The sequence below is a fragment of the Anser cygnoides genome, chromosome 20 (genome assembly GCF_040182565.1).
Source record: "Anser cygnoides isolate HZ-2024a breed goose chromosome 20, Taihu_goose_T2T_genome, whole genome shotgun sequence".
Taxonomy (NCBI): Eukaryota; Metazoa; Chordata; class Aves; order Anseriformes; family Anatidae; genus Anser; species Anser cygnoides.
The window spans coordinates 6619551-6646184 of NC_089892.1; the positions used below are offsets into that span (position 1 = coordinate 6619551).

General features: G+C 46.3%; 2 protein-coding genes across 9 annotated transcripts; one reads left to right on the forward strand and one right to left on the reverse strand.

Annotated features, from left to right (window-relative positions):
• Positions 1-1489: 1489 nt before the first annotated feature.
• Positions 1490-22391, reverse strand: GOLGA2 (golgin A2). 8 transcript variants are annotated; one of them, XM_048055169.2, is made up of 28 exons: positions 22244-22391; positions 20879-21001; positions 20407-20487; positions 16929-17063; positions 16301-16344; positions 16095-16158; positions 15564-15623; positions 14998-15078; positions 13433-13471; positions 12949-13011; positions 12660-12753; positions 11882-11988; positions 11204-11262; positions 10637-10778; positions 9456-9545; positions 9165-9272; positions 8982-9069; positions 8137-8480; positions 7150-7263; positions 6645-6869; positions 6368-6467; positions 6192-6280; positions 5422-5572; positions 5210-5277; positions 4587-4689; positions 4233-4339; positions 3719-3887; positions 1490-3611 (listed from the first exon to the last, which is right to left on the reverse strand). In XM_048055169.2, exons 1-28 carry the CDS (start codon positions 22289-22291, stop codon positions 3361-3363), a joined length of 3147 nt encoding a protein of 1048 aa, XP_047911126.1. In that variant the 5' UTR covers positions 22292-22391; the 3' UTR covers positions 1490-3360. The 8 variants fall into 8 exon arrangements, with proteins under 8 accessions (XP_047911126.1, XP_047911124.1, XP_047911130.1 ...); XM_048055167.2 differs by having other exon boundaries at positions 8137-8483; XM_048055173.2 differs by lacking the exon at positions 20407-20487 and having other exon boundaries at positions 8137-8483.
• Positions 22392-23343: 952 nt separating this feature from the next.
• Positions 23344-26180, forward strand: SWI5 (SWI5 homologous recombination repair protein; the record flags this gene model as incomplete). The annotated part of the gene is made up of 5 exons (XM_048053495.2): positions 23344-23606; positions 23687-23732; positions 23968-24089; positions 24965-25059; positions 25478-26180. Coding segments are annotated over 5 exons (591 nt in total), but the record flags the coding sequence as incomplete, so codon positions are not given.
• Between the last annotated feature and the right edge of the window lie 454 nt (positions 26181-26634).

Below are 26634 nucleotides of genomic sequence, written 5' to 3' on the forward strand. Positions count from 1 at the left end.
CAGACGCTAACTTACTTCCTCCATTGGAAAGAAAAGTGCAGTGAGGTGCTTCAGTGACTGGACACACAGAAGGTGGGAGTTTTGGACACAAAATTGCTTGCTTCTTAAAGAGGTATTTTTGTATACGCCTACTTGTGGAACACAGCAAGCAGGCACTGAGCTGTAGTTTCTGTGGCAAGCGGTGTCATTTGGGTCCATATCCAAAGTACAGTCTGAACAGTCTTAATGCAATTGGAATTTGCTTTTAACCTGAGGTGGCATTTCTGTCTTAGTATAAACTGGGTAAACCTGCTGCTACTGTCTCCATGTCAGAACAGGTTTCAGATCCTGCTGTTTCTCAGTGACAGCCCTGTTTCTCCCTAACTCCTGAACTTAGCACTGCTGTCCTAATGATCACAATTGATTCCTTAAGCCCCTGTGGAGCAGGGCTCCAGCACTACTGCCCTAGAAAGAATTTAGGAACCTTGGGGTTTCTGACCTGCATCACTGCACTGCTGATGCTTGATTTAGTCCTGGTTGCTGTTGGCTACAGCTGGCTGTGATACTTGTCAAATCTCCCTAGTAACATTTTTAATAAGCTAAAATTTTACTCAAAGCTTCTATGTATAGTGGATACTGCTGTGGGTTGGGTGAATAGACTAGATCTCTAGTGATTCCTTCCTGTGCATCTTTTAGCTATTTCTGTCCTTGCATGTTTTTAAGTTGTAACTTCATAATTTCAGCTTCTATGCCACTGAGACAATGACCCATTGCTTGTCATACTCTTTTTCTTCACTGGAACTCTTCTACCGATATCTGGTACTACAATTAGGGCTGTTCTTAAAGAACATTTTATTTTAGCTTTAATTATTCAAGGGAGTAGTGGACCCTTATTTTGCAATCTGTAATCTGGTGGTTTTCAGTGGTTAAGTACGTTATAAGAATACCAGCTACACTGCCCAGGCAAGAGAAACTTTTACCCCTGACCTACAGCCTTGTCAAACAAATTGGTCTAGCTCCAGCTTAACAGCTGTTTCCTGTTTGTTTGGTGCTTCTGGCCTTTAAGAAGCATTTTTTTTATTCTTCCTCAAACCAGAGGTGGCAGAGGCAGTTCAGTTACTGTAATTTAAAGGTAAGGTGTGTCAGCTGAACAACAGAATCACAGAATCGTCTAGGTTAGAGACCTCCAAGATCGAGGTTATAGTTAGTGCTAAATAGTTAGTGCTAGTGTCATCTTAGTGTATTCCACGTAAAGGTGAGATCGGGGAAATGATTCTAGAGGGAAAAAGGATTAAAAAAAAAATCAGAACCTAGACTTCATATGTGAAATTGGTAGCCAAGGGAGAAGTATCTAGACCTGGCAGCAGTCTGTCTACAAGAAAACATTCATAACTTAAGTGGAAAGGGCATCAGTGCCAATGTGGGAGTTTCTAGAGGAATTTCTTTTCTTTACAAATTTTTTTTTACCAAACTTCAAAGTGATCTGAACAGAAGAAATACAGCTAGCCAGTACCCATCTGAATAAGTTTATTCAGAAAGCATGTTTGTAACAGGACTAAGTCACCTCTGCAGCAGACTGCAGAGCTTCTTCAACAGCTTCTTCTCCTTCACAGCTATGGAGAAGAACACTTAATAAATATTTATTCCATTTATAATGTTCTGCATTAAATCACATGTTCTGCATTAAATCACAACCCTGCCCCCTTAGTTATTATGATACAGATCATGAGTAGCCTGAGCAGGCATAAACACTGCACCAGGCTGATCTTCCTTCAAGGAATATACAGCATTTTACACAGATACATTATATATACAACCCTATGCAGCCAGGAGCTTGAGAGCCCCTATCACTCATATTGTGCCATTAACAGACAACAATAGGGCCAATAAAGTGAAAGGAAGTCAAAAACAGCTTCCACCTTCCTCTGGTGGGTTCATATGAAAACATATTGTTCCACGTATGCTTCTAGTTGTATATGGAAAAATCAAAATGAACCATTTAAAAAAAAATAAAGCCTTAACCTACTTTTGGCATTAGAAAAAAACTTCTGTTATATTAGTAAAGCTCAACTAACTCAGACACCAGTAAAAACAGGCTGGTGTTGACCAGGCAAAAAAATGATACTGCATTTGTGTGCTTGCACCTCTCCTCTTGACAGCTTAGGGTGCTCCTTCAGGCACTAGCCCAGGTTAGTACTTCGGGACTGCACAGCTGTGAAATTCAGGTCCTCTTACCCACCTTAAAACTTCATTGAGTCTGTAACCGTATTAAGAACAGGCAGTTTGTGTCTGAAAGATTTAGTTGTAAGGTATCTGCATGAGGGTTTGTACACCTAAGGGCTTGGCTTTGCTGCCACTTCGGGGACCTCTATTCACAGCATGTGTTCCCCTTAGAATTGGGCCTCTTGTTTCAAGGCATTGTCAGGTACCACCCCCTCTTAGGTGGGTAGATTACAACATCCTTTGCCACCTGCTTAATGCATTTCTTACCAAAATGGGAGAAGAAATTTAAGTGAGAGAAAACCATACCCTCCTAGAGTCCAGAAATTCAAAACAAAGCATGTTTATTAAGTGGTTTCCTTTTACTTATTTCTCCCATTTTTTTAAAAATAAATAAAACCTTCAGACACATACAAGTGAAACACGTCATCCTTCAAAGTGCAGTTACATTTCCACCCCACTCCCAATAATCACATAAAGCTTTGTCAAGTAACCGAAAAGACTCAAAAGGCAACCCTCAGCCCCTTCCCCTAGCGATGAGAATAAATGGGTCTGTAGTGCTGCCTAGCTAGCCAGAAGCCTGGAACTTTTGGCTGTTCAAGACTGACAAGGCTGGTTTCAGATACAGTTGCAAGAGGCAGGCTGCTGTGGAAAATGGGAAATTAAGATACATGGTGTGAAACAAAAGCAACCTGGTTAGAATCCAAAGAGTTTCTGTTACCAGAGGATGTTAGTTACTGTGGGAGCCTTGGAAGGAACTAGGCAGGTTACAGTCATGAATGCTGGATGAGAGCTGCTGCTCAGTCACTGCTGTGAAGCTGGGTGCTGGCAGCAGAGTCCTGGGCAGGGATACAGGACAAAGGCTCAAGTAATTTTGCCCGAAGTCATGGAGTCCCTTCCCCCAACCCACACTGGGCCCAGGTGATGTGCTGGCACCCGCTGCCTCCCCCTAATTCGAGCCAGCCTGTACTCCAAGCATACCACGGAACAGAAGGAAGATGAGGTCTGATGCTCAAGTTCCATCTGATGCAATCCCTCTTTCCTGCTGTCTTTAGAGCAGAGCTCTGTTCTGACCAAGGGCACTGAGCAGCGGTATGGGCACATACAAGTCGGTTTAGTCCTTGCAGGCTCATAGAAAATTGCTGTAAGAATTGTTGCCACTTAAACCACCATGATTTTGACCTCATCATTCTCATCGGCGCGGTAGAAGAATGGAATGCAGGGGTTTTCCAGCAAGGAGCCCACCCTCTCCTGAGGGTTCTGGATTTCTCTGAGAAGCTGCATTATTTGCTTTGCTGTGGGGTCGTCTTGGCTTGGCTGAGCAGCTTTAGTGTCAATAGGGGAGAAACCAGATTGGTGAAGAGCAGCAGCCTCTTGTTCTGCTTCGTCTGATAAATTCACTTCTCGTAACCCTGTAAGGCACACAAGACAAGGCAGGCAGGTAACTCTTCCCATCCATGCACAACAGCAAGACCTTGGGTTAATCCATTTTATGTAACTTGTTCTGGCTACAGCTTACCTTCTCCATCGGTAGCATTCAGTTCAATGCGCCTCTCCACTGGAAGTACACTTTCGTTCTGGCCTGCTAGCAGCTCTGGGTTTTGAGCAGCTGCTACATACTTGCTGTACCATTCATTCCTTTCCCTGACCAGGCGCATCACTAAATCCTGCAGTTCCAGTAATTTCACCTGTACCAAGGTAAAGGAAAACCTATGAAGTATCACAGTATCACAGATTTCTAGGTTAGAAGAGACCTCAAGATCATCGAGTCCAACCTCCGACCTAACACTAAGTACTCCACTAAACCATATCGCTAAGCTCTACATCTAAACGTCTTTTATGCAGTATGCACATCCCCGTGGCCACAAACTTCTCTGTAGTTTGTTGTCCTGCCTCTGTCACAAATCAGCAACTTCATCATTAAAGCTAGCTGAACAACAGCTTGTGAAGGCTTATACTATGCGGGTGCTCCCCAGGCCTGCCTACCATTGTTATGCCCTGCCTGGAGTAGTACTACAGAAAAGATTTCTTGCCTTCATCTCTTCCTTATCTTGAGCCAACCTGCTGATGTACTCTTCTTTCTCCTGGTGCCGCTGTTTGAGGATAGCCCTTTGACTCTGGTATAATGCAATATACTCCCCTGGAACACAAGAGAAACATAAGGAACAAGTGTTAACAGGATTAGGGCATAAACCTTACCATGAGCACAGAGCTATGTTGCATGAGGATCCAGCAAATCCAGCCCTGGAGTGGAAGTTTAGCCTAGCTAAGCAGCAGTAGGAGACTTGAACTGCTTGGTATTTGGGAGGCTCCAGCTCCAAAACCTAGTCCCCAAATAACGCACTGAGCTAGCTCTAGCTTGTGTTGTTTGTGTTGCCTAAACATACCAATGGTGTCTGTTTCCCCAGACAGCTGTATGCAGCGATGTTCTAACTCTTCTAGCCGTTCCTTCAGATCAGCTTTCTCACGCATCAGATCTGTGAAACGGGACTGAACACAAAAAATGGTATTAATTTCAGCTGCTCACGTATAGGAAATAGCCATGTTAAAGACACCCTCCACCCTCCTCTTGCTGCCTTTACAACTACTCTCTGATTAGGAACTGAGGAACTTATGAAAGGAACTGAGAGCTAGAGAAGGGGGTCTGCATTTTGGAGAACAGAAGATGGAACAAAGCGCCTTTTAGCCTTCTTGCTGCTGGGATAGCACAACTCCGGTCATACTCAGCTCCAAGACTGCACCTCCCGGCAGGGTGAAGATAGTCTGTTTTTCACTTATTTATTTAGTACGTGAATGTTAGGCCCTTACAGTCTGTGGGGTAGTGTAGGGGGGAGTTACTGCTGCAGGCTTCCCTGTGATGAGACAAGCAGCAATAGGCTTTTTAGAAGGTAGCTTATTATTACAGGACAGCTGCAACATATTCCCCTACAATTTGTTTGTTTGTACGACTGGCTGGAAGTCCAGCTGGGTGGGGTAGTGGGGCTGAAAGAAAATGAGATCCTTTGCTTACCTGTAGTTTCTCCATGGCAGTTTTCAAAGCCTCGTGAACCTCCACTGGAACAGTATCCATGGTGGAATCTGGAAGGGACACGTGTAATTTACACATCCCCCTTGGTCGCGATGCATCCATAAAACCTCTAGGTCTGTTTCATAGACGCCAAGGCCAGCTGGCTGGGGCACGCCTCAATATTCACACCGTCTCCAAACTGCACGAAACCTTACCTCCACTCAGCACATTATGTTGCTGCTCCTGCCGAAGAGCTGCTATTTGCTGCAAGAGGCTTCTGCACTGCTGTTTCTGAGCAGCCAGCTGCTGCCTCATATCTTCTCGCTCCTTTTCCACTTGAGACATGGCAGACATCAAGAAAGCAACCTAAGATGAATTCCCAAGCATGCACATGAGTGTTTCTCCTGCGTGAAGTGTGATCAATTATACATCACAGGGCAAACAAAATAAGAGAATTTACCCTATGTTATTTATGGGTAGGAAATCCTACCCTGGGATTACACCAACAGCAACTACTGCATGTCTTCTCGTTCCCAAGTAGTACAAATCATTTCTTCTCTGCAGATTAAACTTGAACTCCCATGATAACTGTTTGATCACAGTGTTTTCCAATCATGACTGTACTTAGAGAAAAATCTAATATATGTTTGACACCATTTCCAAATTGCCTTCCAAACTAAGGAGAACATTAGCATCACAATAATTAGAGTGACTGCCAGCTGAATTGTCTTCATAATTAAATAAAGCCACTGCTGGACTTGCAGCCTGTCTTTCAAGGATGTTGCACAAGTCTTGGTTCTTAGCTGCTGTGCACAAGGGACTATTAACATTTCCCTCACTATTGTGCCTCAGTAGGTAGGGATCACAGCTGATAAACAGCTTATGTGATGCACACGGTGGAACCGCTCTGCAGTTTAATCTACCTCCTTTTCTAGACATTTGTTCACAACTGAAAACAAAAGCTTTTCTACACATTAAGACCCACCATTTCTTCATGGCTTTCAAACTTCTCTGGGATCACTAATGAAGGTTTTTGGATTTCTTCAGTCATTGCTTCGCTTTCAACTCCATCTCCTGTAAAAGAGGGAAAGCGAACAGAGAGATAATGCCCCAGAGAGCCCAGCTCTACCTCCTCCCTGGAGACCAGCTGCAGCTACTCACCTTCTAGTCTGTGCAACATCTTGTCATCCAGCTCTGCTGCTAACTGACTGATCTGAGCTTGCAGCTCTTTGTTTTCCTTAGCTACAGCTTCCAGACTTTCCTACAAGAGAGAAGCAGAAAATCACAGGAGTTCTACACCTAAAACCCGCACAAACCAGACTGTAAGCAGTCACTACATTTCGAGGCAGCAGCATCACACACACACAAAGCAAGCAGTGCTTCTGCTCCAGACATCATTTTTGCTCCAGTCTTCCCACTTGCCCCTTTGCACTGTTACCTTGGTCTGCTGCAGTTCCTTCAGGTGCATTTCCACTGTCACCTTCCCCTGAACTTCCTCATGCTGCAGCCGATCCATAAGCTGTGTCTGAAGCAAGTACTGTTTGTGCAGCTCCTCCTTCTCAGCAGCCAGTTGCTGGTATGCCACAGTATACTGTTGTAAGTGGCTGTAGTATTGGTCCCGCTGCTCCTGCAGAGCCTGAGCCTCCTGTGTTTTCAGTTCCAGCTAACGTAAGACAAAACCACCAGATCAAACCATTTTGTCAGAAAAAGATGATCCATGTGGCATGATCCAAACTGTCAATGTTGCCCCAAAACCACCAACCAGGCAGGCAGCCACCATCTGCCCCCACATGCTGGTCCCCCACATCAGACAGCAGATGATGTGGGAAGGCTCCCAGCTTGATCATTACAATACCAATTTCCATCTTTCCATCAAAGTTTGGTATATTGCCAGCTCTTCTTCGCATAAACTGCTACACACCTGTCCTGCCGCTGTTACTTACTGTCTCTTTGAGCTCCCCCAGGTTCTCCTGCAGCTGCCCAAGCTTCTTGGCCAACTCCTTCTTTACATGTTGCTCTGACTGTAGGGCACTTGTAACCTCCATGTTTTCGTTTGTCTGCAAGAATCCAGTACCACTGTATAAGGAAATCGCCCCAATCCCATAAGCATATTTTCTTATAAACTAAAGCAATAAACCACGTTCATTCCTGATACAACAGGGTGCCATGCCTCATGTTAATCTGAGGTGTAAGTAAGGGACATAAATTGACTGTTCAGGGCAGTAAATAACTTCTTAAAAAAAAAAAAAAAAGATTCAGAAGAGAGGAGCAAGGAAAGAGCCAGGGGAATCAGTGCTGGGACAGTGCCAAGAGGAGGCCTGGCACATCACACAGCCTGTCAGCTCCAAAGCAGATGGGTGACGTGAATATCCCAAATGAAGCAATAGACATTCAAAAACAAGACGAGAAGTTCAGAAAGGACTAAAGAAAAAACAGTGACCAGGCCATCTGTCAGCGTGCCAGGGCCCCAGAGGAGAAGCTGTTACATTGAAAGAAACAAGCAAGAGTAACGATTCAGCTCCAGGACAGAAACAATGACAGCAGCAGGACAGAAGACTGCTGAGAATTTCTTCCTCACAGGCAAATCCAGGGAACAGAAGACAGGTGTCTTCAAGGGTAAAAAGACTGGAAGAATATTCCGGGAAAAGAAACAGCCTGACTGCCAGTGGAGGAAAAAGGTAAAGGAAACTGCTTTGGACAGAGATACTTGTTTGTTTGCAAGAGCACCTGGAAGAGTACTGAATTAGAGGGAACCTCCTAGCATGGCAATATATATCACAGAAGGTGGAGCAGCCATAGCCCCAAAGGACCAAAGACAGATAATGCTTCTGACAGTTTTTTGTGTTTTTTTTTTTTCTTTATACACATCTGTGCAAAAGGATTGCACCAGCGTGGGAAACAGTGGGAAAAGAAGCATGAAAGAGACATACCAGTCTGACAAACCCATTCTGCAGTTCGGCCAGCTGTTCCTTCAGCTCCCGATTTTGGCTCAGTGCCCTGCTGATTGTGGCCTTGTCACTCTGCATGTTCTCCAGGATCTGCTGTCTGTCCACAGACTCCTCGTTGTAGCGCTGCACAGCCTTCTCGAGCTCTAGCAGCCGCTCCTCCTGCTCCCGGTTGAGGTGGCTCAGTTGCTCGTTGTCCCGGACCTGGGCCTGGTATTGCCCATGCAGTTCCTCCTTCTCCTGCTGCAGCCGCTGGATCTCTTCCTGCAGACTCAACTCAGCTTCTGTAGGCCCTGCTGGTGAGGAAGGCTCAATATCCATGGGTTTTACTGCTAAGGAAGTGGAAATAAAAACAGATCAGTCAGAGGGATGGATTGCTTGTGTAATACACATCAGAGCTACACAAAGCATACCCCAACGTGTGGCATTGACTCAGAAGGTATAACCAGCCACAATATCTAGAGAAGCTGGGCACTGAGAGTAACAAAGGAGCAAACTACCCAAAAACCAAGCACAACACCCTCCTGTGTACTGCCCTCTCCCTCACAGCCCTAGCAAGAGCATCCCACCTGCCCGATCTCCTTGGCCAGAGGGGCTGACGGTACAGCCAGACAGATACTAAAGACATAAATCTTCTGCTGATCAATTACTTGAGGTAGTTCAATTGTTCTCTGCTAGGATGAAAGGTCTCTTAGGATTACCACTCTTTCAGCCACCTTCATGATTTCAGAGCATCAGAGCTACTTGTATACGCAGAAGTTCTGGCACAGCGGGGACAGAGTTAACCTGCCGGTACTCTGTGATATGAAGTCCCACTCTGGAAGCCCTACCTGATTTGCTTAACAGCTCTGTAACATTGGCTTCCAGCTCTCGAATTTGGGCCATATGCTTCTCCTTCTCCTCTGCCATTGTGTGGACCTGCAAGGCCACACAAGTGAAGGTTAAAACAACACGCGTGGTGCACTTACTCCTGTGTTCACCAAAAGCAGCTGTGAGACTGCCTGTGAGGTTACCTGCTCTGCAAGCTGCTGTACTCGCTGCTGCCAAATGCTCCCCTCTTCCTTCAGTTTCTCTACATACTGATCTCTTTCTGTCTGGAGCTGGTGAAGTGACTCCGTGAGCTGTTCAAAACAGAACACAAAGAAAATTGTATCAGCTGAATAAATTAAATGGCTGACTGCGTGAAGGATAAAGCTTGAGAAAAACAGCATTAACACAAAGCTCAGGCTGCATTCTTCTGCCACACAAGTTTCTTTACAGAAGTCAGGATTCGGATCATCAATGTACTTAATACAACACCTTACCTGAGCAATCTGGGTTTCCAGGCTTGCCCTCTCCTCCAGTGCCATCTGCAACTGCTGGTTTACATCCAGATTCCCTGACTGATTAGAGAACTGCCCACAAAAAAAATCAAGAAATTATGGCAAAATGTTAGTATCCAATTTCTGTGTAGCCTCTCCCCTGATTTTAACCATCCACGTGATCCATGTTACAACCCTCTATAGCTCTTTAAAATGCTCCAAGTCATACTGAAGTTGACTGAACAACAAAGTAGTGATCAAAATCAAAAAGTTCAGATTTTAGCCCGGTAAAACAAGCTAAACTGGGCAGTTCCTCCCTAACAATTTTATATTTACTATATTTTTAATTAAGAAAATGGGCTCTAGTCAAATCACTTGGCTTAGAAACCTCATGCATTTCAAGAGTCTGTACTACACAGACCGGTCAGATGGTATAAAAACTTGTGACCTTAAAAGTTGTCAAACATGCCAGGAATTTAAAGCCAGTGCCTGGAACATGTCAGTGGATGAAGCAGCAAGGCTGGTTCAGTTAAGACACAACACTTTCCCCAGAAGAGTAGCAACTGGCTTTATTTCAAGGGTAATTTAAGCCACTGCCTAAAACCAAAAACAACAAAGCACCAAAAAATAAAAAAGAGCAGTTTCTTCCATGGTGGGCTCACCTTAACACCAAGTTTGCTGTCTGAACTGTTAACAGCTGACTTCACACATCTCCTTTCTAACTAGCTTGCTCATCTTAACTTCACCGAGCTGACCTTTGAGCTGCCATTGTTCAATTCACCTGCTTCTGTAAGGATAGGTACAAAACCCACTCTTAACTCGGCTGGCTTCTCAATGACACTGCACAACAGCCGGGTAACCAAAAGGCTGAACAGTGACAAGAAAAGTCACTCCATCGGCACACTTGGTATGTTCAGTCACCCTCTCATATGGTATACGTTTTTGGTGTTTTTTTTTTAGCAGACCAGTGTCACAATGACTTTCAGTCTACTGCTCCAACTCCTTAGAGTATTGCCTTTCTATTCTCAGGGGCCTCACTCAAAACCTGTTCCTAAGAGGACGTCTTGATGAGATTTTATGCCTGACTTTAGAAACAACAGTTCAGTCTTGCCTTCACTCTTAGGAGCGAAGCCTTACAATGATCAGTGCGATCTACCCTCGCATGCCAGCAGTAGTATGGTTACCTGCTGAATCATCAGCTCAGCCATTTCCAGTTTCTTATGCAAGTCCTCCATATCCAACTTCATAGCTGAGTTCTCAGAAACCAGGGAGCGGAGTTTCTCTGACAGTTCCGAGTTTTGCTGCTTTATTTCCTCACTGCCCTTGCTGAAACAAACACAAAAAATTAAAGTGGCAACACTGTATTGTCTATGGGTTTGCAGACATCCACGTCATAAATTTACAATCTGGTTCTTCACAGCAGCTGGAGTCATAGAAACGTTTGGAAGAGACCTCTTGGAGGTCGTCTTGTCCAAAATCCCACTCAAAGTGGGACCAGCCTAACACCAGCTCTGGTCAGCCACAGCTCTGCATAGTTGCTGTGAACACTTCCAAGGATGAAGATTCCACAGCTTCCCTGGGCTATGTGTAGTACAGCACTGGAACACATCTAGTGACTTTTATTACTATTATTCTTACATTGAATATCCAGCCTTCCAAGGCACCTCCTGTCGTCAGTGCTCCTTGCTAAGTTTTGTGGCTCTACTGAGAAGAGGAGCGTTACTCTGGAGTAACGTGCAGAACGGGCTTACCTGTGTTTGTACAGTTCTAGTTTCAGGTTGTCTCGCTCCTTCACTAACTCTTTATTATGCTGGAGAAAAAGCAAATGATTGATTTATCTAAGTCAAATAAACAAACAGATAACATAAAATGTTCAAAGATTACCGTATTTTACCTTTAACAGATCAGCTAATGCAGAAAAGGTCACAACTTTGGCAAAACCCTCAGGACAGGTTTGCTCAGAACCTCATCTATAGCTACAGCAGGCTGTACAGCCCATCAGACTACACAAAGGACGAATTTGCCAGGAATTCATCTGCTTGGTCTTTTCAAATGCCATGCTACTAACTGGTCATGAGGTTATTTCTGCAAACTTCTGGATTAGTATCAATACCGAAGTGTCTGTTTGATGGAGACCCTCCTGGGACGAGGTCTCAGTGACACTTCTGTTGCGTGGAGCTGGCAGAACTAATGTAGTAAGGTGCCAGATCTGAAGACAGCAACTGGACCATGTAATTAGTGGTCACAGAAACCTGAAAAGTTTGCCTTGATCTTGGAGAATACAGGGTTTTACAAGGTTAATTAACAATTAACAAGGTTAATTTCTACCTCCTCTCTAAGTAGTCACTACAGACTTTGCAGTAGTATAGTGACAAGCAAATAGCCAAACACAGAGCTGCTGGTTAAGCATAAACAGAGGTGACTCTTACCTTCTCTGACTGTTTTTGCTGCATAGAGATGGAGGACAAAGTGCGTTCTAGCTCTGATACCCTCTGGCGAGATGACTGTAAACGAGCAGCAAGGTCTTCAGCTTCTCCTGAGCAAGTCAGAGCAGAGTCAGTTGAGACAAGACCACAAAGGGATTTTTGGAGCAGGCTGAACAGCACTTTCTACTTTGTTAACAAGCTCTTAAACACTTCAGAGAGGGCAGCACAGCACAGAGCTCTGTAAATCAGTAGACCTGGTTCTCCTCTTGGCTATACAGGTCATTCACCAGCAACCTGGGGCAGTAAAGCTCTCTGTAACTACCTTCCTCAGTTTTAGAGGGAGATGATGAAACTTCCTTTGCAGAACAATAGGCAGTATGTTTATTTTTCTACTAGAGTAAATTGCTGAAATTTAGGTGAGAATGAAAGCCTCGGGTAAAACCTACACTAACATGACAGCTGTGTGGGAGGGATGGTGGAGAAAAGGGAACAAAGTTTTAAAAGAATCTGAAGAAAGTGAGAAAAGAACAGTCTGGGGTAGTCACCAGGCCCAAACAGGGCTGACAGGGCTGTAATGATGCACAAAAGAACCTCAACTGCCATGGGATTACCATGCTCCAGTTTGGGGGCAGATATGATGACAGAAGCAGTGATGGTGCCAAGAATTGCTCATTAAGGAGTCAATGAGCATGGTGAGCTGGCTGCCAGCAACTATCATGCCTGTGACTTGAAATCCACAATTTAGCCAACAGCTTGAGCTGGAGTTTTTGGAGTCCTTTACCTGATTTCTGCCGTGCAGCTTGTTGAGTATGTCCAAGGGCTGTCTGCAACTCAGACTTCTCAGAAACCAGAATTCCAATCGTCTGGATATGAACCTTTGGGGGGAAAAAACGAGCTCAGTGGAAAAAATCTTTGCTTGTAACAGCAACATCACTGTTACCACAAAAGGATAATTTAGTAAAGGTAAAGAACTCTTGCAATTAAGTACAGACTGGCTAACTGGCTCTCCCAGTTTTCCTGAAAGAATGCAGAAGCCAAGCAACATTACTATAATGGAAGCTCTGTCTTACCTGTAGCTGTTCCCTCAGTGCTGCTTGCTCTTTAGAAAACTTCTGTTCAAACTCCTTCTTTTCCTGTACAAACAAACGATCCCTGTTCAGCACAAAATTCTAAATAGTTAACCCTTTTTGTTTTATGTCAAACTAAAAAAGCAGTGATTCATCAGTAGTGCTTCCAGCTTTTAACCAGTACCACTATTTTTAAAAGACATTCTCAGTCTTCCATTATTTGAACTACTTCTTTGTTTATCCATCCCAGAATGGCAACGATAGGTTCTTTATGCTGGCATAAATGTGCCAGTGTTTGGAATACAAAGTACCAACAAGGCCTTAAACTGCACTCTGCTGCTTCCATTGCAGTCCTTTCCAACCTAAATGATTCTGTGTTCTATAAAACAAGATCACGCAGGCCCGTGCCAAAGTCCACTATGCTTTCTGCTCCTCAGAGAAAGAGATATCTACTTCTGTATCTATCCAAAAATAGGACACACTTTACCTTCTCCAGCTGATTCATTGCTTCTTGGTTCTGTTGTTTCTGCGGAAGAAAACGGATGCACCAGCATTAAGAGCGAGTACTCTCAAACTGCTGAAACACATTTCCACTTTGATGAAGTAGGACACATGCCCAATTAATGCAAACAATTTCCATTATCCTTTTCTGTAGAAGACTAAGAAGTTTGTCTCATCTATTAGAAATAATAGATTTGGGGCTCCCTTCACTGATACAGAATCACAGAATACACCAGGTATGTTTTTTGTTGCTTAGTACATTGCCAAAGTTGTTCCCAAATACCACTAATGCAACCCCTATCTGAGCATCCAACTTCAGTTAAACTTGCACCCCACATCTCTGAAATTAATTATAATCCTGATTTATTAGGATAATGACCAAAATGCATTCAAAAAAGAAAAAAAAAAACACAGCATAGTGTTTTAATTCAGACAAGATCTTAGACTTCTGCGGATTCGTGTGGGGTGGAGTGTTTGCTATTTGCTGCTGGTGTCCCCGTGGCAGTTTCTCTCAGTAACTACATAAACAGTACTTTTTCCCCTTCCCAAAGGATGGACATTGCTCAATTTTTACTACCACTATTTCAAGCACATTTTGAAACATGACTACAGAGGGAAGAGTGATGGATTACAGGTTTTGATTCTAGCAAAGCCAGTGCAAAACATAACTAGGAAAAGCAAAGACAAGACCGCAAATGCAGCAAAGACCCTATATAATTCCAGGCAAGACCGTGTTTCATACGCCTGCCGGAAAGCAGGCAAACAAGGAGAATCCTGGGCGGGCAATACCACTACCTCTGCAGCCCAGCTAAAAGGCAAAAAGGAACAGAATGGAACCACAGTAACTCAAAACCAAAAATAACACAAGAGGGGTTGTGGGGTACACTGGGAAATGCTGAACTTTGGAAAAGAAGTACTGTGAGAGGAACAAAACAAGGAAAAGTACTTCAAACCAAGAAAGGCTCTTTTCAGACTGAAACAAGTTCACTTAGCTACATTTCATACGGTGTTAAAGCTGAAGGCTGAAAAGCAGCAGCAGGAATCCATGCAAGCCACAGGACAAAGCAGTTCATTCATAGTGCCAAGAGAAGCTGAGGATATGATCAGAAACCAGCGCCAGGCTCTCTCTTAGACCTATTGCTCCCACTCTGCTGGTATATTTAGAACAGCATCACCACCTGCCGAAATAGGTTTTCACAGTGCTGCTGGCACTAGAATTCTGTATTTCGGGGATTCAGACCAGGACCAGAAATAGCTGTTTTATCAGGATGCTTATCATCCAGGGAAAGCATGATGAGATCAACAGCGCACATTTAAGTGGAAACAACAAAACTGTGTTTCTTGTTCCTCAGATGAGCCAATACATGTACAAGTGGCCTTAGACTTTGATCTGAACAGGTTTTCCACACAGCCCATTTTGTTCCACACAAAGTGCTCTATAAGCAGCCTTCCTTGTGGCACTATAAGAGAACCCATAACCTCGCAGACACCCAGAGAGCATGGAGGAGCAGCAGAGACAATATCAAACTGGTTGGTTGGATTGTTTCTTACCAATTCCTCTATCTTTGTAATGAGCTGTTTGTTAGTTAGATTGCTGGAATCTAGGGCTACTGCCAGCTCCTGGTAACGTGTCTGATGGGCACATGCAGAGAGGAGAAAAAGGGAGGGGCAGAAAAGGAGGAGGGGAGGAAAAAAAAAGCAATAATTAAAAAGAAGAGAAAAATAAACCATTATCACAGTTTGATAAAAATCAGATTCTCCAAACAAATCTACAGTTTCAACAAGAGTAGCTGGGACATCATTGTATTTTATCAGTTGCTGCTAAGGCTTCTTTTTGACATAAAAGTCCACCAAAACTAAGGACTAGAGCTGCATGAAGGCCAGATTATCCCCAGTCCCCAAACGGGAAATACCTCAGATACCTGCCTCCTCCTGCTGACCACAACTACCTGATTACAGAGGAGGGCAACGCTGGACAGCGAGGTATGTGAACTGTATATTCAACTGGGTCTTGTTAACACTGCTGTAAGCACAGAGTCCCAAGTCAGTCATCAAGACTAGCAAATAAAAATAAACAAATAAATAAAAATTAAAAAAAAACACTGAGAACAACTTACTTCCATTTCCTTAATATTTGTGGAAGAAATAGCACTTTCCCCATTCATGTATGATGTAGACTAGAAGAAAAAAAGCCAAGTCAGTCAGTTTTATTCCCCCAGGCAACAAATCATTATCAAGTAAGAACTGACTATCATAATACTTCTTAGAGCACCTTTCACTTCAAAGTACCACAGCCAGCCAGAAGAGTATTTTTTTCTGTGTCTAAGGATAGATGCAGACTCCCCCCTGTGACAAGCTGATATGAATTATGCAGATTGACTTCAGATTCTTTGCCACTAAATCAAGAATACATCTTTCCATGAATACATGCTGTTCATTCATCCCACTCTGCTCCTCTTCCTACTGCTGAAATTTTACATTCCTAAAACTGGAGGTTTTGCTTCTCAGTGCTTAAATATCTTATTGTTCAGTAGGACGGCTGTAGACATCTCCAAGATTGAAGAGCATTTTCTTGAACTGGCTGTGTAAAGCTCCACATCAGACACCAAGAAAATTATTAGGACAAATGGACCAAAACGAGGCCATACCTGAGAAACCAGGCCATTGAGTTGTTCAGACAACTGGCGGAGACTTTCTGTTGACGAGAGAGACCTGGGAACAAAAAAAGGCCTCGTGATGAAAATTTCTCCCAAAGAACTGCCCCAATCGGTACAGCAGTGGGGAGTAATAAAACTTGAATTTGTTGGACACATGGGGATCCTTTTGCAAAGCTGTTTAATAAACATACACTCACCTGTTCTCATCCAAAGCATTTTTATGATCCTCAGCTTCATGAATCTGTGGATTGAAACAAAAATTACAAGCCTGTAAAAAAAGATGGGAGTGACATTTGCGAGTGTGTCACTAAGACTTGACTACGTGTGGGCTCAGGTTGCACAGTACCTGTAATTACTGCTCCCCAAAGAAAGATAAACTTAAAACCACCAACTCAGTTCCTAGCTCGCACATAATTTCTGAGTGTTGAGAGCCCGGGTTTCATGGAATGAAGAGTTAAGTGTTACTGGCTTTGTGTTTGCTGTTACAATTATCAGGATAATCGATGCTGCTTTGCTGGAAAAACTTCATCTGTGTCTTTAAGTAGTGAAAGGAAGAGCAGACTGCTCCAACTGGAGACCTATATTATTAGGAGAGCTTTCTGCTCATTAAATAGGAGAAAAGGGGAAGAGAACGGCAGCTTTGGAAGAAGCAGGGGCACGTGCATGCTCGTGCCCTCCACTCTCTCAGACAGATGATGTGGAGAATGCAGTATTTTTAACAGGAGACGATCTGAGCTAGTCATCCTGTAGTTTCAAAGACTGTCTTTCTCAGCAAAATCGTGGCATTGCTAACCAGTATGGCAATATTTGGGATGAGTCACAAACCTGTGTCAGCTGCATGCTCCCGGGAGCAGGCAGAACAGAACCACAACTAGGTAGACTGTTGCTGTTAGATAGCACAGGGACATCGGCAGCAAGCTGTTCAGCGTTACGAGTGGCAACATCACTGTCAAAGTATGCCTGTCACAAAACACATCACAGGAATTACAGCCGACATGCGAAACAAAAGGACCGCACACGAACACATCGCCTTGTGATAAGGCCTAGGAAGAACAGATGACAGATGCGAATGATCATTTACAAACATGTGGAAGGGGATCTGTGCCCACCCCAGTGTAAACCGGGGACTGCATCAACCCACAGACATCATCCCAGTCCCACGTCCTGCTAGACCCAGCCTGAAGACCTGGTGTCCCATACGCAAACGCACTTCTTTATGTGGGGCACTGATATCACCCGACTCTAAGCTCACACACTAGATTTTCTGCAAAGGATTTGTCTAAAAGCGAGCAAAGACAAGGCCAGATGGGAGTCACTGCTCTGAAATGCACTGCCTTCGGGATGTCTCTGGGAACACTGCTCACTGCAGGCACACTGAGATGGGAAAGGACAGGCTAGTGAAGAAGGCTACCTGCAAACTGGGCCAGCCAAACTCCGCTGCTCCATCCTGAACTCAGTGATGTTTGTGGCAAGCTGGGAACCACCAGCTTAGAAACGGGACATTTGTGAACAGGCCAAACCCAGCACTGCTGGGAGCAGGTGCCCCTGGCCCTAGTTGGAGCTATGAATCCCGTGACTACAAGAATCTAAATAGAAAACGGCCCCAAACTATTTCTGGACAGCGATGCAAGTTCTCATCAGGTGTTCGTGGGAGGATGAACAGTATCTGATGACACCTCTGCCAGGCCCCAGTGAACTGGACAAACCTTGTACAGCACCAGAGAGCTGTAAAGACCCCGAGCAGCACTCTGCTGTTTTATGGCAATTGCTTTTATTTCATCATCCAGCTCTGGTAGGCCATAATTTAACGACACTGTGAAGCAAGCGAGAATCTTTCACCAGTTAACCCCACTGATACACTGCAGCTCTCTGCAACTCCATCTGAAAGACTTCCCTTTTGCTTCAGTCACTTCCTTGGCAGCCCTCAGGAAACACGAACTCCCTTTCTCTCTCAGCGTTCCCTATTCACCTGCTCAGCGCTCCATTCATGACTCAAGCAGCCAGGAGGTGACAGTAACAGCGAAGACAGATTTAATGAAAGCAACAAGCAGGAAAACTGCAGAGGGAAACAAATGGAATCGTCTCGATTTCTTTTTAGCAGGACAGACACTTGCACTCTCAAGGGGTAATCTATGTTAGGTGCTTAAAGGAAAGTCAGGAATTCCCTTACTTCTTCCAGCTACGGGTTACTTCGCCTCTGTTTGTTCAGGCACTCATCAGGATAGAGCATCAGATGGACAGGATACATCTTAAAAACGTTTCCTCAGTTTTTTGATTGGGACTTTTCTTTGCTTAACACTTCAAGATGCAAAAAACAGGTAACATGCCTTAACCACAGAATTCCTTCCTTCTGCCTCCAAAAGAAAGCGCTTTGAAGTAAATAAATTAAAGGAAAAAAAATGAACTGCATAATTTGTTGGAGACGGAAAGGTTTGGGAGCAAACTACTTTCCTGGAATTTACACTTTATGAGGTTCTAATAACGTAGAATAAGAAGCTGGTAATTTTGCTCAGCCTGGCCTATAGTAGGATCCATTTGTTCTCACACAAAGGCTCCTATTTTGTTGGGTTTTCTGTGTTTCACAGCCAAGAAAGCTGAAGTGGGTGAAGTGGGAGGGGTCTGCCTCCCATCAGAGGCCAATGGCAGCAGTAGTTCAGATGCTAACGATCAGCTTTCCTGCCCTGTTAGCATCAGTTGAGGCTCTGAACAGCGTTTTCCTGACTCAGGATTTTTGCAAGACAGCAACTGGAAAGAGAAATCTTTCTCCCATTACAGATTGCAATTAAAGATTAGTTTTCAAGATATCCTTAATACCCCAGACACAATAACCCACAAATTGTGCGATAGCCAATCGGATCAAAATGCATCTCTCTGGGCTACAGAAGCAGAGAAAAATAATGAAAAAATGAGAACGAATAGAAGCAATAAATTTTCCATTTTCAGAACAGAACTGAAACTGTAGACGCAGGTAAGCCTTCCCTGCAGGACGAGGTGCCACCTCAGCAGCAGCACTGCACCACCCGTCTTCACCCCGGCCTCCACCGTGAACAGTCTCTGAGATCTAACTTACACTGAGCTGGGGAGTTTAACTGAAAACAGGCCCTTTGGCAAGAGTAAATCATCAGCGTGTTTTCTGACACTACTCGGGCACAGCCAGGACCCACAAACCTTCCGGTAAGTCTTTGTGTCACTTAAGCTCAACAGATACACAACCTACACACCTAAGGTCCGGATGGAGGAGCTTTCACTCTGCAGCAGCTGTCCTGCCCAACAGCAGAATCCACACACAAAAAAGGAGAAAATGGATACAAAGGTAATTCAGAGTGTGCTCCATCCTATCTTGCCGTTTCATTGCATCTACCTGATACCCCCGATTCACTTAGTTGTAGTTATTGGTGGAAAGGCTTGGATACAGAGTAAATATAATAAGGGGTTACTTTGTGACAACTAGACTTGAAAAAATGGTAGATAAATAAGCTAGCAAAATGATGCAAGGGAAAATGAAAAGCAGAACTTTGGTACAACAAAACAGAAAGAAAATTCTTTACTTTCCTTAGTTTGTATCACAATTTGAGCCTTCTTTAATTAAACTGTCTGAAATATTTTTTTTTAAAGGCGGTTTGCTTACATTTGCTCCTGAGCACATGTAGATTGCTTGCTGGAGTACTTCCTGCCCTTTCTTCTTCAGTAGCTACGGAAGACGCTAAAGCCTGTAAATGCCTGACTTGAAATACCTGACTTCCTGCCTAAACATATTTAAAGCCGTGGTACTTGCCAGACTGTACATCACCTGTGCAAGTTTCATCACCTGTCATAAAATGGGTTGGCTGGAATAACTACATAGCTTGTTCAGGGCAGCTGCTTGACGAGACACGAGCAGAAACATGCCCTTCAGAAGCACGGCACTAGAGTAAATAAAGCAATGACACACAGAACAGCAGAAATGCAGACTAAAAAGACACTACCTCTTCTTAGCGCGGTGTTCCTCAGCAGTTAATTTATTGCTTCACCCCAGATTCCTTTTTCCTTACAGCTCAACTGTCTCAAGGACAAGCATTTGACAAGGTTCACTTTTGCACGTGTTAGGTTTGACAGAAACCAGGAGGAAACAAGCACTTACGAGCAATGGAAATGCGTGTTAACAAACAGCTCCATGTTAATACAAACAGCAACAAAACTCAAGCAACTGACAGCAAATATGCCAGAACAAGGCTCCATCCAAAAATCAAGGTCAGTTTAAACAGAACCCGAAGCATGCAGTGGGGATAGCAAGTCACTGAGAGGGACGCGAGCACTGCCTCACCTTCCTCTTGTCCAATGAGGGTATGGCTACCCCATTGGAGCGGTTAAGGTCTGACACCAGCACCTTCAGAATGTTCTGAATCTAAAGGAGGCGAAAGAAAAGTGGAAAGAGAAACGGCTCAGAAAAGGACAGGGAGAAAAATGTCAATCAAAGGCAGCCAAAGAAACTGGCATCCTCCAGCTCCGTAGGAGCCTCAAAGCACACCTCAAAGCAGCACCTCTGGACATACCCAGGGTTGCGCTACAGCATTCTATGATCAAACACCGCCTCGCCACGTAGCCTGGCTGTAGCATGCACCTCTCAGGAGTTTTAGCTGCTAACCACTGTAGCACACTTCATACGCTGCTAACACAGGCACACGAGCCATTAATATGACACTGGCACAACCCTCTTTCAGCTGTGGTTATGCTGTTTGGGAAGCCAAAGAACAAGGCGGAGGCAAATTATTTGGGAGAAGGAATGAGACGCTCACGTTCTCTGGAGACTGTCTGTCATCATTTGTGGGAGTCTCGGGTCTACTTCCTTCTTTAGTTTTTCGTTTTTTCTTGGCTCCCGCAGTTGCTCCAGGGCTATTCTTCTGCTGATATTCCTTCAGCTGCGAAAAAAAAAAAAATTTGAAGTCCAAACAGAATATGTCTTTTATGAGTATAATGTCGACAACAAAAAAATGGGTAAAAATAAAGTGTAAGGACAAGAGAAACTGTCTTGAAAGAGTTCACCCTCTGAAAAAAAATACCAAAATAATTCAGAGATGCATAAAAGTGAGAACTAGCATAATGAGTTTATGACAAGAGACTCAGGGTTGTAAATATACAACTTTTGTAAATAACTAATGAAGTTCCTGGGAAACAAAGAATTTGATACCCTTTGCTGTAATTGGAAGGAGATGAAAAAATATTTTTAAGTCTATAACTAGCACCAAGGAGAAAAAAAAATAAACAGCAGTCAATCCTAAATGCCAAGTGGAAAAGCAGTCTGAGAGGAAGGGCTTCCATTCTGGGAAAGAAAAATTACAATCTTCATAGATAACGCAGTAATACAGACACTGGCCTAAGTGTGAACTAGGGGGATAAGCAATCTCTAATTGATTTTAAAATAATATCCATTTCACCTCGGCCAGGCTGATAAGCTCGAAGCTGAACCCTGCCAAGTGTTGTGGTGTTCTGGTGGCGCACCGAGCCCCCAGCCCGAGCAGTGCCAGGCGGGCACTGCCTGCAGCAGCCCCCTGCCAGGCAGCCCAAATCCCTCCGTTTCGTCCAGACACTGCAGCTGGCAGCTGCTGCCACCCCCCCGGCCAGGCGGCCAGGGCCGTGTTTCAAAGCCAAGGTGGCAAAAATAAAATAAGAGGGATCCCATTTATTCGGAGGATTTCAAAATGGAAGCCTGAGCCGCTCCAGGACACTTTCCCAGCCGCTTGACTTTGACACAGGCACGCAAAGCCGCCGGGACGGACGGGGCTGGGCTGCCCCGCGGGGACGGAGAAAAAAAATAAAAGAAAAAAAAATGAAAAAAAGGGAAAGAAAGGAGAAAGGAAGGGACAAACAAACACAGAACCCGGGCGGGCGGGCGGGCAGCACCGGCCCAGGCCCGGCCTCCCCGGGGCCGCCTCCCCCGGGCTGGGGAAGGCCCGGCCGCAGCGCCCGGCACCCGGGGACACCCGGCGACACCCGGGGGGCTCCCACCGGGGCCCGGCGGAGCGGAGCGGAGCGGCCCCCCCGGTGCCCCTCGCCCCTCACCGCAGGAGGCCGGGCCCGGCGGCTCCGCTCCTCACGGGGCGCCGGGGCCCGAGCAGCCCGGCGACTCCGCTCCGCTGCCGTCCCGTCCCCCCTTCCCTCACCTTCTTCTTGGCCGCCGCCAGCTTGCTCTGCCTGCTGCCGTCCGCCATGTCCGCCCCGCGCCCGGGCCACGTCAGCCGCCGAGGGGAGCGGCGGAGGCGGCCGCCAGGCTCCGCCCTGGCCCGGCCCGAGCACAGCGCCCGCCCCGCCGGGTCCCTCCCGGCCCCGGTCCCCTCCCGGTCCCCTCCCGGCCCCGGTTTGTCGCCCCCCAGCCGTCCTTCCTGCCCCTAATGGAGCCGAGCTCGGGTGGGGAGCGGGCTGCCCGGAGCCTGCGGGCTGGGCACGCTGCCCCCGGCCTCTGGCGGGCACCTGCGGCCGCCCCCCGTGGCTCCCCAGCTCCCGTGGGTCGCTTCGCTGCCCGGGTGCTGTCGTGGAAGCCGCGGCTCGCCCGGGCTGTGTTTCACTGCCGTGCGGTTGTGGTCTCGCACCCTCGGGCCTTCCGAGTGGGGCAAGAGCAGAGCGTGGCTCTGAGAAGGGTCCGGCTCCTGCTGCGCCTGGCAGTGCACAGGGGGCAGCCAGCGTTCACCTGTGGGCCAGGAGAGCTGTGGGAAGAGGGCTGTGTGCTCGCTGAGGACGGGACAGCAGCTTTATTCCCTCCTGCACCCTCCTAGTGGCATGCGCCTGATGGCAGCTGGGATGGCCAGGCATGGCTTGGGGTGCCAAGCCTGTCGGTTCCAGGCACAGCTCAGGGGCTCAAGTGCATCAGTTCCAGCCCCGTTCCTCGCTTCGGCTCTGCCCCAGCCGGTGGCTGCTTGGGGTCCCCAGGGGAGCACCCGGGGGGCTCTGAGGGACACTGCGGTGTCCAGTTGGCGATCATGGTGGCGGGGTGCTGGCTGCTCCTTCCTTCATAAGGGCAGCAGCGCAGGGCCCCCAGAGCTCCTGTTGAGAGCCCCTGGGCAGCCACAGCGCCAGGGTGGAGGTGGCTGAGGGGCTCTGAGGCGTTTCTGAAAGCGCTGGGTGCCAGCGTTAATTGGGATAATTACGCTGTGCCTCACCTAAACGCCACCTCTAGTCACACGCAGATACCTTTACCGTGCCCCACCTAAACGCCACCTCTAGTTACACACGGATACATTACTGTGCCACTTAAACACCGCCTCTAACTACACACAGATACATTCATTCTCGAGCCAGGGCCGCGGCCGGGCCCTCTCAGCCCTCGCGGCGCCGAGAACTACCCGCCCCAGCGTGCCCCGCGCCGGGGGCCGCCTACAACTCCCAGCACGCCCCGCGCCGCACGGACTACAGCTCCCAGCGCGCCCCGCGGCTCCGGTGGTGCCGCCGCCGGTACGGGCGGGCAGCGGCCGCCCTGGCGGAGGGGGTACCGGAGAGCTCGGGGCGCAGCGCGCCGCCGCCGCCCCGGAGGTAGGAGCCGGGTCTCGCTGCCCCCTTCTCCCCCTCCCTCCTTCCCCACCCGGCCTTGACAGCCGCCATTTGCTTTGCAGGCCCCCCGGAGGACCCCGGCGGAGCGGCGGCGGCTTCAAGTCCCCGGTGAGTCCCCGGGGCCGGGCCGCGGCCTTCGGCTGGGCGCTGCCAGCCCCGCCCGGGGCAGGCCGGCACCTCACAAACCCCCAGGGGTCCTGGACACGGGCGCCCTGCCGCTGTTGCCGGGGGCACACGGTGGGTGTTGAGCCCAGGCCCCTCGGGAGCAGCACGGGGTGCTGTAACGTGTCTGTGTGTCTGTCTGTGTGTGTCTGTCTGTCTGTGTCCGTGTGTGTGCCCCCAGGTCCCGGCCCCAGCCTCCTGCCGCCCTCCCGGGGCCACCGGAGAAGCCCTGCGCCGTGAGATCGAGGAGCTGCGACAGAAGGAGCTCGCTCTGGACCAGGAAATCGCACAGCTCTTGTCCGAGTGCGTCCTTGGCAGTGCGGTGTCGCCGTTGTTTTGGGTTTGAAGCATGGTGTGGTCCGGTAATTAGAGGCAAAGGGGGTCTGTGGTGGTGCCGTTCTTGTCCCGGTGCTGCTCGGTGTTGGTTACAGCATTGGTTTGAATTGCAGGCCTGTTAAAGACAAAAGGGGATTCTCTACTGTTCGCTTGGTAAAGGAAAATGAATTCTTCTTAGAGCTTGGTTAAGGAAATTTAGCTTTGCCTCAGATATTGTTGAGGGAATTATGTGTGAATTGGAACAGAATAATTTTAATGGTCATGGTACCACAGAATCTCATGCCACCAGAAGTGCTTGTTCACGTGGGACTTAAAACTGAGATCATGCCTTGTATGGCCTGCCACATCTGGTCCTGGATGAGTTTCCTTTGTTTTTCCATCTCGGAGCAATGTTCTTCTGTTTTATGTATAAAGTGACTGGGTTAAAGCTTAGTACTCAAGAAACAGAGGCTCCAGGCAAGCAAATAGCTTGTTTATTTTTTTAACTTATTCTGAAGAATAAACATTTTTTTCCCTGCTGACAAATTAGAGACCCCTGTAAACTGGGTTCACCACAGCTTACTCCTGTTTCTACTTGATTCTGAGAATTAGGTTGGATTTGTTTGTTTTGTTTTGTTTGAGAAGTTTTGATACAGAAACACCCTTAAAATGAGGATCTGCACACTTGTAGATTTCGTGTTTGACTTTCAGCAACTGTGCTTTCTGCCTTCAGATTCTGCTTTTGATGCACCAGGTGCGGATATCTCAGATATCCTCACGTGTTTGTTCAGCAGTGGCGGCGTTTGCCATGCGGCAGCAGCAATCCCTCTGTGTCATTTTTGATCTTTCTGGCTTTGTTACAGAGGCTACAGCCTGGAGGAGTTGGAGAAACACATCGCTCTGCTCCATGAGTATAATGATATTAAAGATGCTGGACAGATGCTGCTGGGCAAGCTGGGTAAGGACGGGAAGGCTGTTGAAGAACTCCTTACTAAGTCTTTTTATACAAGCAGATGATGTGCATGAAGGCAGAGCTTGTGTTAAAGATTCTTCAATTTTAGGCTTATGTTAACAAAGCACTTGTGCAAACACAAATGCTACTCTTATTTTCTTGGAATGTTCTTAGAACTGATTCAAATTAGAACTTAGAATATGTGAAATAATTGGCATCTAGAGGTATTTTAGTCCATATTTGGGTTACTGATATTCGGAAAGCCTTGCTTACTTCTGTCGGCTTTGTTATTCATATACTTTAAAAAAATAGTGGGGCAAGCAGGGGGCATAGCTACAAAATCTTTGATTGGTTTCTTAGCTATGGGAGGTTCTACGATTTGCTCTTTATTTAATGAAATCAATGGTATTCATTTCTTTTCTAGCTGTTATCCGAGGAGTTACTACAAAGCAGCTTTACCCCGAGTATGATCTGGAGCTCAGTGACTAGCACTGAACCTAAAGACTGCCATATCCTGCAAAGATGACTGAGTCGTGCTGTCATTCCTGTTTAGAACCAGCACGAGGTTGCCTCAGATGTGTGTATGTAAAACTTCAGGAGAGCTGTTAACAGCCTTGTTCTAAGAGGCTTTGGAATGCCAAATTATTAATCTATCAACTGGTTCCTGCTTGTGGAAAGGGGTGTTGGAGATGTGGAGTTTGGATAAATTCGGTTTTGTATGCTACCTGATCAACACTATTTTTACTTTTTTATTGGAAATGTAATTCAAGGTTGATGCTAAGGCTGTACCCATCGAGCCTTTGTTTCTCTTCAACATCCAGGGTCTATTTGGATGTGCTGATCTGCAGGTGGAAGCAGCTACTGCTGAATGGATAGAGGAAGTGAGGGCATACAAATGTGCAATGTAATAGCTGCTTTGAAGGAAGAGAGAAACCCTTAGAAATATGGAGGACAGAAGGTTGAAGTTTGGTTTTGTTTTGCTTTTTAGGATTGGATTTGGAGAAGTTCGAGTGTTTCGTATTTTTGTACTTAACCGCTCAGGTATCTAGAGATTTTTTTTATCATTTCTATAGTAAAATGTGAAGTTGTATTGAACTATCCAATCTGAATAAAGCAGCTGTCACATCTCTCAGTAATTCACTTTAAGAGCCTGGGAAACATGAAATGAACTTGGGAACAAATTCTGAAAAAATGCTCCAAGACAACTTTGAGATCTATTATTCAAATCTTTTCTGAGGACTCGTAGTGGAGACAGCGTGACAGTAACGGGCGGGGCAGAATTCCCTTAACTCACTTCTAAATGCAGAGTCACTGCGCAAGGGAGCGGTGTCCTAAACGCAAAATTGTGTTGAGAGCGTGCATGTTTCAGTGTCAGGTGCTAGGACTGAGGGTGACTGTACAGCCTAAATTTGGCTGCTTCGTGCAGTTCTAGGAGCACTGGTGCAGCTGTAGCTGTTCCGGCGTTCTGCCAGCTCCGAAACTCACACTTCTGCAGTGACGGTTTACGCTTCAGTTAGCACAAGACAGCCGTCAGCGGAGGGTGTCCTGATCTCACTCCATTGTCCACGACGGATGAATGCG